This window comes from Lacerta agilis, chromosome 5 (assembly GCF_009819535.1).
Source record: "Lacerta agilis isolate rLacAgi1 chromosome 5, rLacAgi1.pri, whole genome shotgun sequence".
Taxonomy (NCBI): Eukaryota; Metazoa; Chordata; class Lepidosauria; order Squamata; family Lacertidae; genus Lacerta; species Lacerta agilis.
This window is the reverse complement of record NC_046316.1, coordinates 44302331-44317997: the sequence shown is the minus strand read 5'-3', so window position 1 is coordinate 44317997 and position 15667 is coordinate 44302331. Positions and strand designations below refer to the sequence as shown.

Genomic DNA, 15667 nt, shown 5'->3' with positions numbered 1-15667 from the left:
CTGCATATGTAAGAGAGGCCTTTGTGTGTGTGTACACGCACACAAATATGTATATATATACACCAAAGCCCATTCAGAACACAATCAGGATCATGTTGATAATCACACTATTTACATTTGTACTAATGAACTGGAGTAGACCCTACAGGGAGAGCAGAGTACAACCTCAGCAGAGTACACTGATTCTTCAAGTACTAGTTCCAGATTATTAAGCATTTCTTGCATCTGTATTGCTGGATTAAACCTGACTCCTGTTTGGGCAGATACAGCAATAAAGCCAGTCCTTGTGAGCAGCATGAAATAGGCTACCTTGGCAGCGATAACCTTCTGTTCTCACCTCTTTAAAAAATGCTCAGTACAACTTTGCCATGTTGACAGCAATTAAAACTTTTTAATGAAACATCTGCACAAGTGCACATGTATGAATATTTGATAGATAAGGACAGGGGGGGGGGGCTGTTGCCCTCCCAAGTGTTTCACCATATGCCAGCTCCCATCAGCTGCATCCAGCAAGGCCATTGGTTAGGGTGATGGGTGCTGTAGTCCAGGTGCCATATCACCAAGCTGTGAACGGTTTAGTGATGAGGTAGGGAAGTTTGTGGGCCCCACGCCACAAGCTACAACTTTCTTGCCATAGGGTAAACCACAGCACAATTTGCATAGCCTTTCTGAAGCTTTAACCAGGATCCGGCTCGACCAGAGAAGCAGCTTAAATTTCACCAGAAGGAAGTAATCACATAATGTTCTCTTTAGTGAAGTCCTCTGAAGTTGGCAGTCACTGAAAGCGTGGCTGGGGGGGGGGACTTTAAATTGTCCTTTTGTTCTCTGCCACAGGCTTTCAGTGGATACACACAGGTACTTCAAACAATTAAACCTTTTCTCTATTGAAGGGTATTAGTAATATGTTGGGAGTTTTCTCAACAAAATGTAGTTTTTCTTTTCATACATGATTGCATCAGAAGGTAGAGATTTTGCATTAAACAGATGTGCAGGAGATGGGTCTGATCAAATGTTGATTCATACCTTTCAACATAACCAACAGCTTCCTAGGTGAAATATACCAAAATGTTCACTTCTGTAAGTTTGAATATCCAACTTTGATATACCAGGAACAGCAGTCCTCCTCATTATCAAGTGCCCACATTAAAGTCCTCTGTAGTAGAAGACTTCTGTTTCTCCCGTGGAAGCAGCTATTTCAGGTTCAAGATCACTTGTTTTTATCTGGAAAACAGACATGAAGTTCTCACAGTTTCAAACTTATTACCGGTTCTTACGTACACCACATGAGTTCAGCTCTGTGCACAAGGATAAGTCAATATATTTCCATTAGGATCATCACACAAAGTAAGTGTGTTACAGGAACCGTGTAACACAAATCTTATGCTAGAATCTCTGAAGCATTAGCACTGAAGACAACAGAACTACAGTGGTGCCCCGCTAGACGAATGCCTCGCTAGACAAAAAACTCGCTAGACGAAGGCATTCGTCTAGCGGAAGGCTGCCCCGCTAGACGAAAAAGTCTATGGGGCTGCCTCGCAAGACGAACATTTTTCGTCTTTTTTTTTTTCCATTTTGCAGAGCGCGGCTGTCATTGCCGCTCCGCAAGACGAAAAACCCGCTAGACGAAAATTCTCGCAGAACGAATTATTTTCGTCTAGCGGGGAACCACTGTACTCAGAAGTCTATCCCTCCTGAAAATAAATATGGAAATAGAAATGTGCTGAGGAAAGGATTTCAGTTTGACGTGCCACATTTCAATGCTGTTTCTAGTTACAGGTTAGCAAATACAGTCTCTAGAACAGGAGACAAACCCCTGTACAGCCATAGCTCGTGTTACGGCCGCTGCGGGTTGCGTTTGGCACAGGTTACGAACGCGCGGAACCCGGAAGTACCGGAATGGGTTAATTCCGGGTTTGGCGGTTCGTGCATGTGCAGACGCATGAAATGACGTGATCCGCATGCACATGAAATAACATGTGCATGCGCAGACGTGGCGCTTCAAGATACATGCTGCTCATGATGCGAACGGGGCTCCAGAATGGATCCCGTTCGCATCCAGAGGTATCACTGTATTAACTTGAGAGGTAGGCACCATCTGCAATTCTCAGAGTGGTTGAACAATCCCTCTTCCCTGGGAACTCTGGTAATTGTAGCTCTGTGAGGAAACAGGGGCATCCTAACAGCTCTCGGCACCCTAAACAAACTTGTTACTGTTGTTGGCATCTGTTTGTCTCAGGAGGCAATGGAGTGTGCCTCTGGGGGTGAAGTCAAACAGGTGAGGAATCCCAGCGCCTGCTGTGGCTGCAGAGACCAGAAACTCATAACTGTTGCCCTCCCACGTTGTTTTTGCTGCATTAGCAATACCAAAGTGACGTCGCTGGGGAGCAAGCCTGCACAGTGTCTATGGAGGTCCTGGGCTTCCCAGACATGTCCCCCATCTTGCCTTCGCTGAAATGGTCCAAAGGAGAGCAGAGCAATACATTTTGGCTGCAGGAGTTGCCAGAAGGAGGGGTGCAAGACACCATCCAAATGACTTAGGGACTCCATTCCAGCTTTAACAAACTCCCTGATTCTTTGGGGGAAGCCATGACTGTTTAAAGTGGTGTAATAGTGCTTTGCAGTGCTTTTTTCTAAAAAAAAATGTTTAGGGGTACTCTCATTTTCCTACTCATATTGAAATACTGCCCCTCAATGAGACCAAATTTAGATTCAAAAAATGTTTAGGGGTATGTGTACCCCTGCGTTCCCCCCCCCCAAAAAAACACTGGTGCTTTGAATTTGTAGTGCAGGTGGGACCTTATTTCAAAGGTCCCCACTTTTTTAGAGGTATCTGACTTTTAGGAGACACAACACCCCCTATGCCAAATCTGCACCTTTGATGTGGAAGTATTTGAAAACTTAGTCATCATACCAGGCCCTGTGCTCCATCCAGGTTTTCCCCATAGCAACTCATATTTAAAACACAACCATTCTAGTGACACTGGGAGCTGCTATAAGGAAAATTCCAAGGAGCCGCATGCAAACCCAGCTTGGGTAGATTTCTGGCTTTCTGATTCTTTCATTGCCTTTTGCCCTTAAGACTGCCAGCACAGATTTGCAAGGAGAACAGAGCGCAAGAACTACCTTGCCAATCGGTGGCATCCAACTGAGCGAAACGGGTATCATTCCTCCAAGGACTGCAATTATCAAAACAGATCTCAGCGGATTAAAAACAAATGGATTTCGAAGTAAACTGCTTGTGCTGCAAAAGAGATTGCATGGGTAGATTATTATATAGCATGGTATCGTATAGGCATCTGTATAACCAGTCACAAGCTCTCTTGGATGGAATCACAGAATTGTAGAATTGAAAGGGAACACAAATATCATCTAGTCCAACTCCCTGCAATGCAGGAATCTTTCGCCCAACATGGGGCTCAAACCCACAACCCTGTGATTAAGAGTCTCATGCTCTACCGACTGGGCTATCTGAGGAGCAGGAGTGCTGGAAGACATTTGGAAGAACAGCTCAGGAAGACAACTATGAGCTGCTGCTAATCCAACACTGTAGGGACAGTTGTCTCATCCCTCAAGGCATTAAAGTTGACGCGAACCTTTCGGTCTTTCTCCTGGGTCAAAGTACAAAGTGTTCTATTGTCTCAGACTTTTCCCACTAGGGCTTTTACCACCTGTGAGTTTACATTTCCATGGTTATGCTCAAGGTAAAAGCATTCAGGTTAGAGACCCATGATACCTTTTGCAGAACTTGAGAAAATCCCTGAGGTTACCCTACTGCTGTGACAAGATGCAAAGACCTCTAAAAGTCAGTGGCTTGCTTCTGTCTCCGAATCCGTGGCCCTCCAGATGTTGCTGGACTACAACTCCCATCATCCCTGACCTCTGGTCATGTCTGGAGATGATGGGGAAGACAATATCTGAAGGGCGACAGGTCAGGGGCAGGACTCATGTTCGAGAATGACGCCACATTCTCTCTGATCCAAGAAATGTGAAGAAACTTGCAAGAGGCAGAAATAAGAATTGCTGCGGACCACTCCAGTAGAAAGGTAATGCAGTTCTGTTTAAGGGACCTATGCTGAAGATGCCTTACCGCTTTAAGAGCTGCAGAGCAACCTCTGGAAAAAATATTGCTGTACCAAACATTACTGCTCGGGATAGCGCTGCTTGTTCCACAGCCTAGGGAGAGTGAGAAAACACACACACAGAGAGAGGAAAGTAAATGTCACAATAAAGATTTGTGTATTTATGCTGCAATCTGTCTAACAATCCTGCTTTTTTCTATCACACAAAAATATTAGGAAGGTACATTTGTTTAAAAAGAGGCTCAAAGTGGCACAACAGGGGATGGGAGGGAAAACGGGAGAGAAAATGAAAGTCAACAAAGTGAGTTAAGGTGGCAGAACTTACTTGAACTCTCTCTCTCGTTACTTTACTAAATTTATCCTAAATGCAGGTCTGCTAAGGTAAAAGGTAAAGGACCCCAGGACAGTTAAGTCCAGTCAACGGCGACTATAGGGTTGCGGCGCTCATCTCACTTTCAGGCCGAGGGAGCCAGCATTTGTCCACAGACAGCTTTCCGGGTCATGTGGCCAGCATGACTAAACCACTACTAGTGCAACAGAACACCGTCACGGAAACCAGAGCACACGGAAACACCGTTTACCTTCCTGCCGGAGCAGTACCTATTTATCTACTTGCGCTGGTGTGCTTTCAAACTGCTAGGATGGCAGGAGCAGGGACCAAGCAATGGGAGCTCACCCCATCACGGGGATTCGAAGCACCGACCTTCTGATCGGCAAGCCCAAGAGGCTCAGTGGTTTAGACCACAGCACCATCTGCTAAGGCGCCCCCTTAGCTTCCCTTGTCACAGTGGAAAACCTTGTCAAGATTGGGGAATTTGCAGCCCTCCAGATGGATTACGACCCTTATTGACCATGATCATTTGCTATACTCACTGGGGCTGATGGTTGGGATCCAAAGCAGCTAGGGAACAACATGTCATGAATGTTTGGTGGGATAGTGGATTATTGGGATGTAGAAAAGTCACAATATGGGGCATCTAGCTCAGTACTGTCTGTCTGGACAGGCAGTTGTTCTCCAGCATTTCAGGCAGGGGTCTCCCACAACCCTACCTGGAGATGCTGGGGATTGAACCGGGGACCTTCTGTGTGCGAAGCAGATCCTCTACCACCAAGCCATCTCCAAGGACAGTCTTGCCATCAACATAGTCAGCTATGGAGCAAGCAGCCAAGTCCTCCTTGGTACTAACACAAATAATCAAGTCCCAGGTGTCCCACAGAGAAAGAGACAAACAAGATTTTGTCTCCACTGGGGATGCATACTGAACGCACCCCTTTGAAAAAGGCAGCTGGAGAAATGGATGAAATATGAGAAAAGTGAGCAGACAGCCACAGGAGGCATTGGTGGTGGGGAATCAAGGAGGAATCACTAAGTATTACCAGGCAGGAGAAGGAGAAGGAAGGACTGAGTCAGTGCAGGCTCTTTTATGTCAAAGTGGTCAGGGGCAGCTGATGAGCACAGGTGCCAGATTTGGGGACATTCCTTCCCACCCCACGAGAGGCTGAGAAGGGGGAGAACGAAATACCTGTTGCTTTACTTACCTTTTCTCCAGCTTTTTGAGACGTTCCAATGACTTGGCCTTGGCTGTCCAAGACCTCAATCCCGTTCTCATACTCACTGCTTCTAGTTACCATCACATTCAACGCACACAACATGGCTGCAAAGGAAAGGAACACAAACATTTGTCTAAAAGTAGTTCACTGGTGATTTTTACGTTCACGCTGAACGCATGTTGTATCAGGTATTCAGGCAATTCTGGCTGCTGTTTCCAAGTCCAGATATCTCACAAGAAGCTAGACTTCTCAAAGGATTACTGTCAGGCTTGATGGCAATACAGTGGTACCTCGGAAGTGGAACGGAATCCGTTTCGGAAGTCCATTCGACTTCTAAAATGTTCAGAAACCAAGGCATGGCTTCTGATGGACTGCAGGAAGCTCCTGCAGCCCATCGGAAGTTGCAGAAGTCACGTCGGACGTTCAGGTTCCAAATAACAGTCGCAAACCGGAACACTCAATTCCGGTTTTTGATCGTTCAGGAGCCAAAACGTTCGACTCACAAGACATTCAGGACCCAAGGTACGACTGTATCCTTAAAGCTTGAGGCCACCTGAGCCTGAAGAGATAGCAAAGAACCCAGGAGTATCCCCAAGCCATGTACCTGCTCCTTCAGAGGAAGTGTAACCCCATGAAGAGCAGACAACCTCCCACCGATCCAATATAGGGAACTGCCCACTAACAGTGCCTCAGTCTTGTCAGGATTGAGCCTCAGTTTTTTTGGCTCCCATCTAGTCCATTATCGAGGCAGGACAACCATGTGCAGGCTTTCCATTCCTGGGAAACCTGAAAATTTATGGCTACTCATCAGCAGCACACTTCCTGGAACACTAAACATCCCACTCCTGCCACCAACGCAAGGGGACAGGGACCAGTTTCCAACCCATCCCCTGCCCTGCAAGGTAGTAAACTGCCACCACTCCTGTTTGCCATCCAATCACTCAGGCCCAGGAGAAAGCTGAGTGTATGGTTTAGATCCTTTATCCTATTTGGAGTCAAGTAAAACTAATCAAGTCAAGCAAGTGCCCATTCCCAGTCTTAACCATGGAGAGTTTTAAAGAACAGCTTTCCACCTGAAAGGTCCTTGAATGATTTTCTTGTTTTCTTACCCGTAAGTGGGCCAGGTATGATGTTCCTGAAGACGCGCTGCCCGGAAGGACCCAGATTATAACGAGTTACAAAGTAGTGAGGAAGAGCCTAGAGACAAAAGGCTGTATTCTTTTATTTATTACAACATATATATCCTACCTTTCCTACAAGGGAGGTTAGGCAGAGAGACTGTGACTGGCCCATGGTCACACAGTGAGCTTCACGGCTGAGTGGAGATTTGAACTCTGGTCTCCAAGGTCCTAGATTAACACCACTCTATCTGTGAAGAAGGACTGACTGTTAAACCACTCTGGGAATTGTAGCTTGAAGTGTGGGGCAGGGAATAGAAGTTTCCTAGCAACTCTCAGCGCCCTTAGCAAATCACAGCTCCCAGAATTCTTTTGGGGAAGCCGTGACTGTTTAAAGTGATATTGTGGTGCTTTAAATGTGTGGTGTGGATCTGGCCTTGCATTTCCTGCTGTATAGCAGCAAGTCAAGTTCAAAACCACGAGGGCCACCTTGTCCAATCGCTTGCAATGCAGGAATCTTTTGCCCATCATAGGGCTAAATGCGAGGCAAAGGCAGCCTCCCCAGGCCATACACCACCCCAGACACACCTGCTCTCCCTAGGCCAAACCCCTTACCAACTCTGAGACCCTCAGATGTTTTTGCCTGGCTGGAATGTGATAACACTTCTTTTGCCTGCTTCAATGGAGGAAAGAAGAGGGTGCAAGTGTGTGCCGAAAGCAGTCTACTGTAAAAAGGCACGTGCTGTCCCCCCCCCCCCAAAAGGGAATGTGGTATAAAATTTGGTAATACATACTCCAATGCAGGAGGCATATGTGATTACCCCAAAGGAGAGAAGTAATTGCTTTTGTGAAAACACCTATAAAAAACAAACACATAATCAGAGGAAATTAATTATCCACAATGCTGGCACAATTCACCTCAATACTGCCTTTTAAAAACACATAGCTATGTTTTACCATTTCCGTAGTTTTCTTCTCGGCTTGTTTTGGAGGATTCCCATTTGCCAAGCTGACTCCAGCGATATAGGAATGGAAAAGGAACTGCAACATTTGAGACGACAAGCACACAGCCTCAATGTTAGTTAATACGTCCACTAATAAAGATACGACAAATTAACAGGAAATTGATTGCTCGTTACCTGGCAAATAAAAGCTGCCGCTGTTTTTCTGTGTGGTAATAAAGTAACGGTGACCTGTGAATAAAATGTCATGAAGGGGGGGAAAGTCTTGACAATCTCACAAGGACACACTTCAGCAACAACAATTTGGATAGTGTAGGTGATAATTTTATGTTTTGCTGTCGCACCTAAGCAGCTTCCTACCCCCAACAGATGTTGCCTGCTGGCTAGAACTAATGGGAGGTGTTGAAGTCCAACATCTGGAGGACCACAGGTTAGCCACTCTTAACCTAAAGCAGGGATGAGGAACCTGTGGTCCTGCCAGATGTTGCTGGACTACAACTCCCATGATGTTGATGGGAGATGAGATTCCAACAATGCAGGGTCAGCCAGCCTTTCCTTGAGGGGTCACTCAGCTCTGTTGATGAATTAAGCTGATCTCCTGATTTGTGATGCATTTTGTATTTTAAACAATGCAATTTTGTTTTTGACTTCATGCTTTTGACAGCCTCTTCCCTCCCCCTTAATGTTGACGGTATACAATTTCTGCAAATAAACTAACATTTGGAAGGCCACAGGTTTCCCACTCCTGATTTAAAGAGACTGATCCAGAAGCAATACACACTGGCCAATATCTCATCCAGCTCCAACGTTATCAGCAGCAATATGGGAGCCACAGAAATGTGGTTGCTCCCAGGCCACATCAGCAACATCTGAAGGAATTAAGATAACATTGGCGGGGTGGGGAGCGAACCACACAGTTGCTTCATATGCTAGCATTCTTCCCACCCTGAGGCCCACATCACCCATGGCTGTCGAACACTGCCTGGATAGTATGGCAGCCAGACCATACAACATAATGTAGCTAGGCTTCAATTATGGCCATTCACACATTACAAAAGCCCTATACACAAAGCTGCATGAATCCAGCATATACAGGAAACCTCTTGTGTGACAATTTACACACAAGGTTCTTGTACGCTTACCAAATTCAACACGCTTACAGTACGTATGCAAGGGATGCATTTCCATGGAATGCACTCCACAGAAAACCTCTCTCCATATACTTCAATATTCAGAAATCAAGGGTGTTTCTCCCCCCCCCCATAAAGTTTTCTGTACAGTGGTACCTCGGGTTACAAACACTTCGGGTTACAGACTCTGCTAACCCGGAAGTAGTACCTCGGGTTAAGAACTTTGCTTCACGGTGAGAACAGAAATCGCACACCGGCGGCGTGGCGGCAGCGGGAGGCCCCATTAGCTAAAGTGGTACTTCAGGTTAAGAACGGTTTCAGGTTAAGAACGAGTTAAGTACGTAACCAAGCAGGAACTGACCAGCAATAACACTCTCCTCTCCTATGTAGTATTCAGAAGCATGCTAACTCTCACTCTAGAGCTGGAGCTTAGCCACTGTGGGTAGCAGTCAACAACACCCTTAATCTCCCTGAATTTGTCCAATACTCTTTTAAAGACCTCCTAGCTGGTGACCATCACTACTTCTTCCAGGAATGAAAATTGTTTTCCTTTAAATGACTCTCTCTCTCTCTCTCTCTCTCTCTCACTCACACTCACACACATATAATGATTTGTAGCACATCATAACCATAGACTACACAAATTAATCAGTTAATCTGGGTGAAGCAAGCAACTGGTGGCTGAAGAGTCCTGCCTTTCTGGGGAAGGCGGCTTGCCAGTCTTCTCCTTCGGTAGCTCTTTTAATGTGGAATCCACTCAATCTGTGAGATTCTGGACTACAGCAAGGGACAACTGGCATATTTACTGCTCACAGGCACTCTGGAAATGACTATCGTTACTCACCAGTGGAGCATAAATAGGCAGGAAAGCTGAGAGAGAGAGAGAGAGAGAGAGAGAGAGAGAAGGAATGAGATTTTTTTTTTAATTCAGCAAAATCAACTGTTATGTAGGTTGTCTCGGTGGTCTAACTGAGGCCCCTATACATTTAAAGCAGTATCATGCCACTTTAGAAAGTCATGGCTTCCCTCAAAGCATCCTGGGAGCTGTAGTTTGTTAAGGATGCTAAGAGTGGTTAGAAAACTCCCCCCCCCCAAAAAAAAAAATCCCCTCAGAGAGCTACAATTCCCAGAGTGGTTTAACTGTCAATGCCTCTCCCCAGTGAACTACGGTAATTGTAAATTCTGTGAGGGGATAGGGGCCTCCTAACAACTCTCAGCACCCTTAAATTACTGTTCCTAGGATTCTTTAGGGACTATTTATGAGATTAGTGGAGTCATTTATGGAATTAAGGGAGCACGATAAGAAAGGGAGGGAAGTCAGTTATTGGAGCGAAAAATGCAAAAAACTATGACACCTTGTGAACCAATTGTTTATGTGGGGGGAAATGCAACGAACCTTCCACACATTTCTTGGAACCAGCACATTGCAAGCGACAAGAAGGCAAGTACATTTAAATGAAAACTGAGGTCTCCATATCTAACACATATCCATCAATTGCACAAAAAATGATTATAGGTTGCATGTTGCCTACTACCCCAGCAGCTGTAATAAAGGCATTTATGAAGCAACTAGCACAAGTTCCACTGATACAATTTGCTAGTAAGTTGAACAGTATTTATATTACTCAGGATAACAAGCCACAAATGTTGTATAAGCATATATCCAGTTTTTAGTAAAAACTATGTATGGAAACTGACCTGGAGGCCTAAGTATGAAAGGAATTGTTTCGCCAGTGCAAGGATGTACAGAGGCCTTCAAGGAGAAAAGCAAACAGGAAACCCCAAAGAATTAGCATATGTTTTTTAAAATATCAGCTAAAAGAATACCTAGACATGTTATAAAAACTCACCAAACTTAGCTTCCAGGCTTCTCTTATCTAAGCATTAAAACAAAGGGATTTTAAAAAATCATTTAGTTTTGTTGCATATCGTGTCCCTGTCCCACCCGCGCATTATGTTTTGAGTTTTCAGGAATATGCTTCCAGCATTTTACCACAGCAGTAGAGATTTAACCAATAATTTTTTTGCCCAAGAAGCCTCTGGAAGACCTCTCAGCTAGATCCTGTAGAAACCATCAGGAACATGGAAGACAGACTTTCCAGGGATGCTGTATTATACTCAAAACGATTTTGAACAAGGAGCAGACATTCCACTGAAAGGCTTCCTAGCCTTTTGTCGGTTCCCTGACAAAACTGAGGTGCTATTTACGATCTCTAGCTGTGATTCCAGGCCACACATGGCACACAGCAATTTACACACATCTTCACTGGCCCTGAAATTCCCTCCTGCTGTAAAGTACTGAAACACACTAACTACAGGAACAGCCCTTCCATACTCAGAAAGCAAGAGTCAACCCCTAGTGCAAAATGAAGACACAAGGGCCACATTGCATCCCCAGTTGCCCCACCACCTCTCACACAGCTGTTGGGAAGATATATGAGATGGGTGAAAAATCTTCCTGTCACCCTGTCACTCTACATACCGCAAATGGTAATTAATTACAATATACTGTCAAAGTGCAAGCAGATAAATAGGTACCGCTCCTGCTGGAAGGCAAACAGTGTTTCCGTCCACTGCTCTGGTTTTGCCAGAAGCAGCTTAGTCATGCTGGCCATATGACCCGGAAAAACTGTCTGCGGACAAACATCAGCTCCCACGGCTAATAAAGCGAGATAAGCGCCGCAACCTGAGAGTCATCCACGACTGGACTTAACTGTCAGGTGACCCCTGACCGTTAGATCCAGTCATGTACGACTCTGGGGTTGCGGCGCTCATCTTGCTTTACTGGCCGAGGGAGCTGGCGTACAGCTTCTGGGTCATGTGGCCAGCATGACAAAGCCGCTTCTGGTGAACCAGAGCAGCGCACGGAAACGCCGTTTACCTTCCCGCCAGAGCGGTACTTATTTATCTACTTGCACTTTGACATGCTTTCGAACTGCTAGGTTGGCAGGAGCACCTTTACCTTTACTGTATACCAAATGTTATTAGTGGAAGAAGGAGGTCAGATACCTTTTTGTCCTGTAATGACTCTGCAATGCTTTCTTTACTAGTTGGCAAAAGGGCTCTGGATATGGGGATTTCCTTCTGTTTTACAAGAAAAAGCAAAGAGGTAGGGTCGCACACAGTTTTTAACCCTGCTTCATCATCTACCTGTATTCGAACTGTATTTTTGGCAGAGGGGGTTGGGATCAAAGCAGCTGCCTCTCATTTAGATCAGGAGAACAGCGGCTCATGGCAACAGGGTTAACCCCCGTTTTGCCCCCCGAGCCACTGCTCTGATCAGAAGTGACAGCCCTCCATATCGCCTTGGGGAAATCAGATGTCAGGAGATCAGATCACAAGTCTTCCACATCACATATAACCCATCACTGGGGTAGGGGTGGGGAATAATAATTACATAAGCTCCACACACAAAACAGGTAATTGCAGATCCATTTTTAGAGGCTGAGAATTTAAAATTGGGAGTTGTATGCATGCTTGCCGGAAAGAAAGTTCCACTTAAATCAATGGAAATAATGATCGGTAGGGCACACTTGGGAGTAACCATGCATATAGGTGTGCCCTGCAAAGAGATGTGGCAGCCTGGAGGGGAGGCGGAAGAGAAACAATTGGGGGAAACCAATGGGGGGGGGACTGGAGGGGGGGTGGAGCAGAAGAAAACCAGGCCTTCACATTTCTAGCCTGGCGTGACATTCAAAACGTAGGCTAAGAAACATGGTTGATCTAGCATTAGCTCTTTATCAATGTCAAGGTATAAAAATTAAATAGATAAGCTACTTACACTGGGTATAAACAGGAGCGTAGGGTCCAAAACATCTACCCAATGAAGAAACCTTTGAAAAAAGGTCTAAAGAAAAAGATATGCTTTTTGAGTATTCAGGTATTTTGTGAGGCTGTTATTCCTAAACCAAGCATAGGTAGCCAATAATCTGTGTCCGATACCTAATTCTATTTGCATCTTAAACACTTCTTTCATTTCAACTTCCTAAACTGCCCTCTGTCTCTTTCTTGTGCTGAAGCAACATCAAAATAAATTAAAAATAATAATTATTATTATTAAAAATTAAATTAAAATTGTCCAGTAGCACCTTAGAGACCAACTAAGTTTGGTCTCTAAGGTGCTACTGGACATTTTTTTAATTTTTTAATTTATTTCAACTGTGCCAGAACAACACGACTACCTACCTGAATCTAGCAACACGAAAATGTCTTTTAAAATCAAAATGGCTCCCAAGCAAATGTGCTTAGGTAAATATGCCTCAATGACAGGCATAATGCTACACAACACCATCTCTGAAATGCTGCATATTTTACTTCCTATGCAAAAAAATCTGCATGGTGTGGAGAAAGTGATAATACTAAAATTCAGGTCTATCCAACAAAGCTGAATATTGGAAGGTTCAGGACAGACAAAACAAAGTACATAGTTAAACTATGGAATTTGTTCTCACAAGGTGAAGGGCGCCAAGTTGGATGGCTTTAAAGGAGAGTTAGACAAATTCATGGAGCCTATAGGCTACTAGCCACAATGGCTCTAGGCCCCTCCAAATGACCTGTTTATTGAGCATCCGTCCTGATTTGCTTGCAGGACATTATACAACAAAGGGCATTCATCCTGATATGCTTGCAGGGTGCTTATATGTCTTCTCATTAATCATTTGTTCATTCTACACTTTCCCCCAGTAATTTCCAAACTGCAAAAACTCAGATTAATTTTAGTCACCCGTTGCACTAGGGTGACAGGATCCTTTAATGGTGACAGGATCCTTTAATACGTTTGAATTGTGCAAACCTAAAGCTCCAGTATGTGCTTGAATCCTTCCTGCAAAATAGTGAAGATCTGGAGGCACCCTATGTTCTATTTCCACTTTCAGAGGCAGTACACCTCCAAATACCAGTTGCTGAATAGTGCAAATGGGAAAAGTGCTTTTGCACTCAGGTCCTGGTGGCAGGCTTCCTGCAGGCACTGAATGTTGCCACTGAATGTTGCCACTGAATGTTGCACAAGATGGGCCATTGGTCTGATTAAGCAGGGGGCCCTACTTATATTATTGTGGCCAGTTTACGTAATCCAAATAAAGCACCACATCCTACATGGCATAATTCACTGAGTACTGTAAAGGCCGTAATCCTACACACACTTACCTAGTAAAAAACTACACTGGACATAGTTTGGGGGGGGGGGAATACATGGGATTGTGTTGCACAAAGCACCATTCACAACTATTAGTACACACTGGAGTTTTGTTTCTTAAATGTGCACCCAAATAAAAATCCATGTCTACTAAGCCATGAATCCAAGCTGTGAATTAACATACTTGTCCCAAATCAACCTGCGTGGCAAGCTGATATCCAAATGTATGGCCCTACTTAGAGCAGTGTTTTTCAACCACTGTTCCGCGGCACACTAGTGTGCCGCGAGATGTTGCCTGGTGTGCCGTGGGAAAAATTGAATAATTACTTTATATATAGTCAATATAGGCACAGAGTTAAATTTTTTAACATTTTCTAATGGTGGTGTGCCTCGTGATTTTTTTCATGAAACAAGTGTGCCTTTGCCCAAAAAAGGTTGAAAAACACTGACTTAGAGGATCCCACTTTGTTGGCCTAATGTTTGGAGAGTGCTCACAGGGTGGATTATATTACAACTGGATTATATTCTGCTTTCTGGAGTATCCCAGAGCAGATATCAGCAGGACACCGCAAGTACTGCACTTTTGGAAGCAGTTTAAGATACTTCTTTGGGAGCTGGGTTCGAGGGATACAGTAATTGTTACGAATGAGACTGTAGTACACACACACACCCCGCTTTGTCAATTTACAGTTTGCAGCCTTTCACTGCAATTCGAACCGGGCCACAGAAATTCGGGTTTCACAGTCCCCTGCACGCAATGGGAGCAAGGCTCTCTCTGAACGCAGCAAGGCTCTCTCTGAACGCAGCAAGGCTCCCCTCTGAATAGACACATGCATGGTCGAGACATGCATAGGATCGCATGAGGGAGAAGTGTCGGCAAATCAATGCAAAGGAAGGAGCGATCAGCGATCGCCGCCGCCCGCTTGCAAACGCCATTCAGTCCTCCCTGCCCTTTGCACAGTGCTCCCTCCTTCCAAAGAAAGGGCGTCCTCATCCCTTCCACCACATGCTTCCCTCCGACCTTCTACTCGCCGCGATCTGCATCAACCCCCGCCCCTCCCGCCGCCGCCCCATAACCCCTGCGCTTCAAAGTCATACTTGGCCCTCGCTTCTCCAAAACTGCCAGTTCAAATCCATGAGGCTCAGCGCGCAACGCCGGAAAGCGTCTGCTCCGGAAAAGCTCCGGCGGCGCACGAGCGGAGCCCACTTCCCTTCTCTGCTCAGGCCCAGCCTCTCGCGCGAGGCGTCCTCTGCGCGGCTGGATCGAGAGGCTGCTGCTTTTACCTATGAATGGCTATGGGGGATGGATTCTGCTTTTTTCATCCTGCCGGTCAAAGGCGCATGGAACTGCGGCACTGCTCTTGTGCATTTGAGAAACAAAACAAAAACGCAACCCCTTATCGATCTCCAAACAGGAGCGCGGTTTTATTTATGCTGCTTACTTTGGAGTAAGTTTCGAGTAAACATGCCTAGAATCCACGGGGAAGGGGAACCGTGGTTTTAGCATTTGCACGAAACGCAGAAATTCGACGAGGAAAGTTTTCCCGATGTGAAGATTTCGGGGTGGAGCAGAGCGCAGCAGCTCACGAAGCTCTCTGCCTGGCGAAGCGGCTGCCTCTCGTGGCGCACCTTAATTTCCCCCGGATTGGTTTAAAATAAATAGGGGCTTTCTACTCAAGTGTAGAACTAGGGG

General features: G+C 45.3%; 1 protein-coding gene across 1 annotated transcript; it reads right to left on the bottom strand.

Moving 5' to 3' along the window:
- Positions 1-859: 859 nt before the first annotated feature.
- Positions 860-15252, bottom strand: SFXN4 (sideroflexin 4). Its single transcript, XM_033149531.1, has 14 exons — positions 15073-15252; positions 12622-12687; positions 11850-11924; positions 10691-10717; positions 10539-10593; positions 9685-9710; positions 7888-7941; positions 7706-7789; positions 7543-7605; positions 6740-6827; positions 5619-5734; positions 4088-4173; positions 3124-3241; positions 860-1221 (listed from the first exon to the last, which is right to left on the bottom strand). Exons 1-14 carry the CDS (start codon positions 15109-15111, stop codon positions 1144-1146), a joined length of 975 nt encoding a protein of 324 aa, XP_033005422.1. The 5' UTR covers positions 15112-15252; the 3' UTR covers positions 860-1143.
- Between the last annotated feature and the right edge of the window lie 415 nt (positions 15253-15667).

What these genes read in the sequence shown, in the direction of transcription:
- SFXN4 (XM_033149531.1), bottom strand. Translation starts at nt 15,111, where the DNA reads ATGGATTTGAACTGGCAGTTTTGGAGAAGCGAGGGCCAA. An exon ending in AAGCCTGGAAGCTAAGTTTG is followed by an intron (nt 10,594 to 10,690) that starts GTGAGTTTTTAT and finishes TTCTCCTTGAAG; the next exon opens with GCCTCTGTACATCCTTGCAC. An exon ending in AGAAGAAAACTACGGAAATG is followed by an intron (nt 7,606 to 7,705) that starts GTAAAACATAGC and finishes TGTTTTTTATAG; the next exon opens with GTGTTTTCACAAAAGCAATT.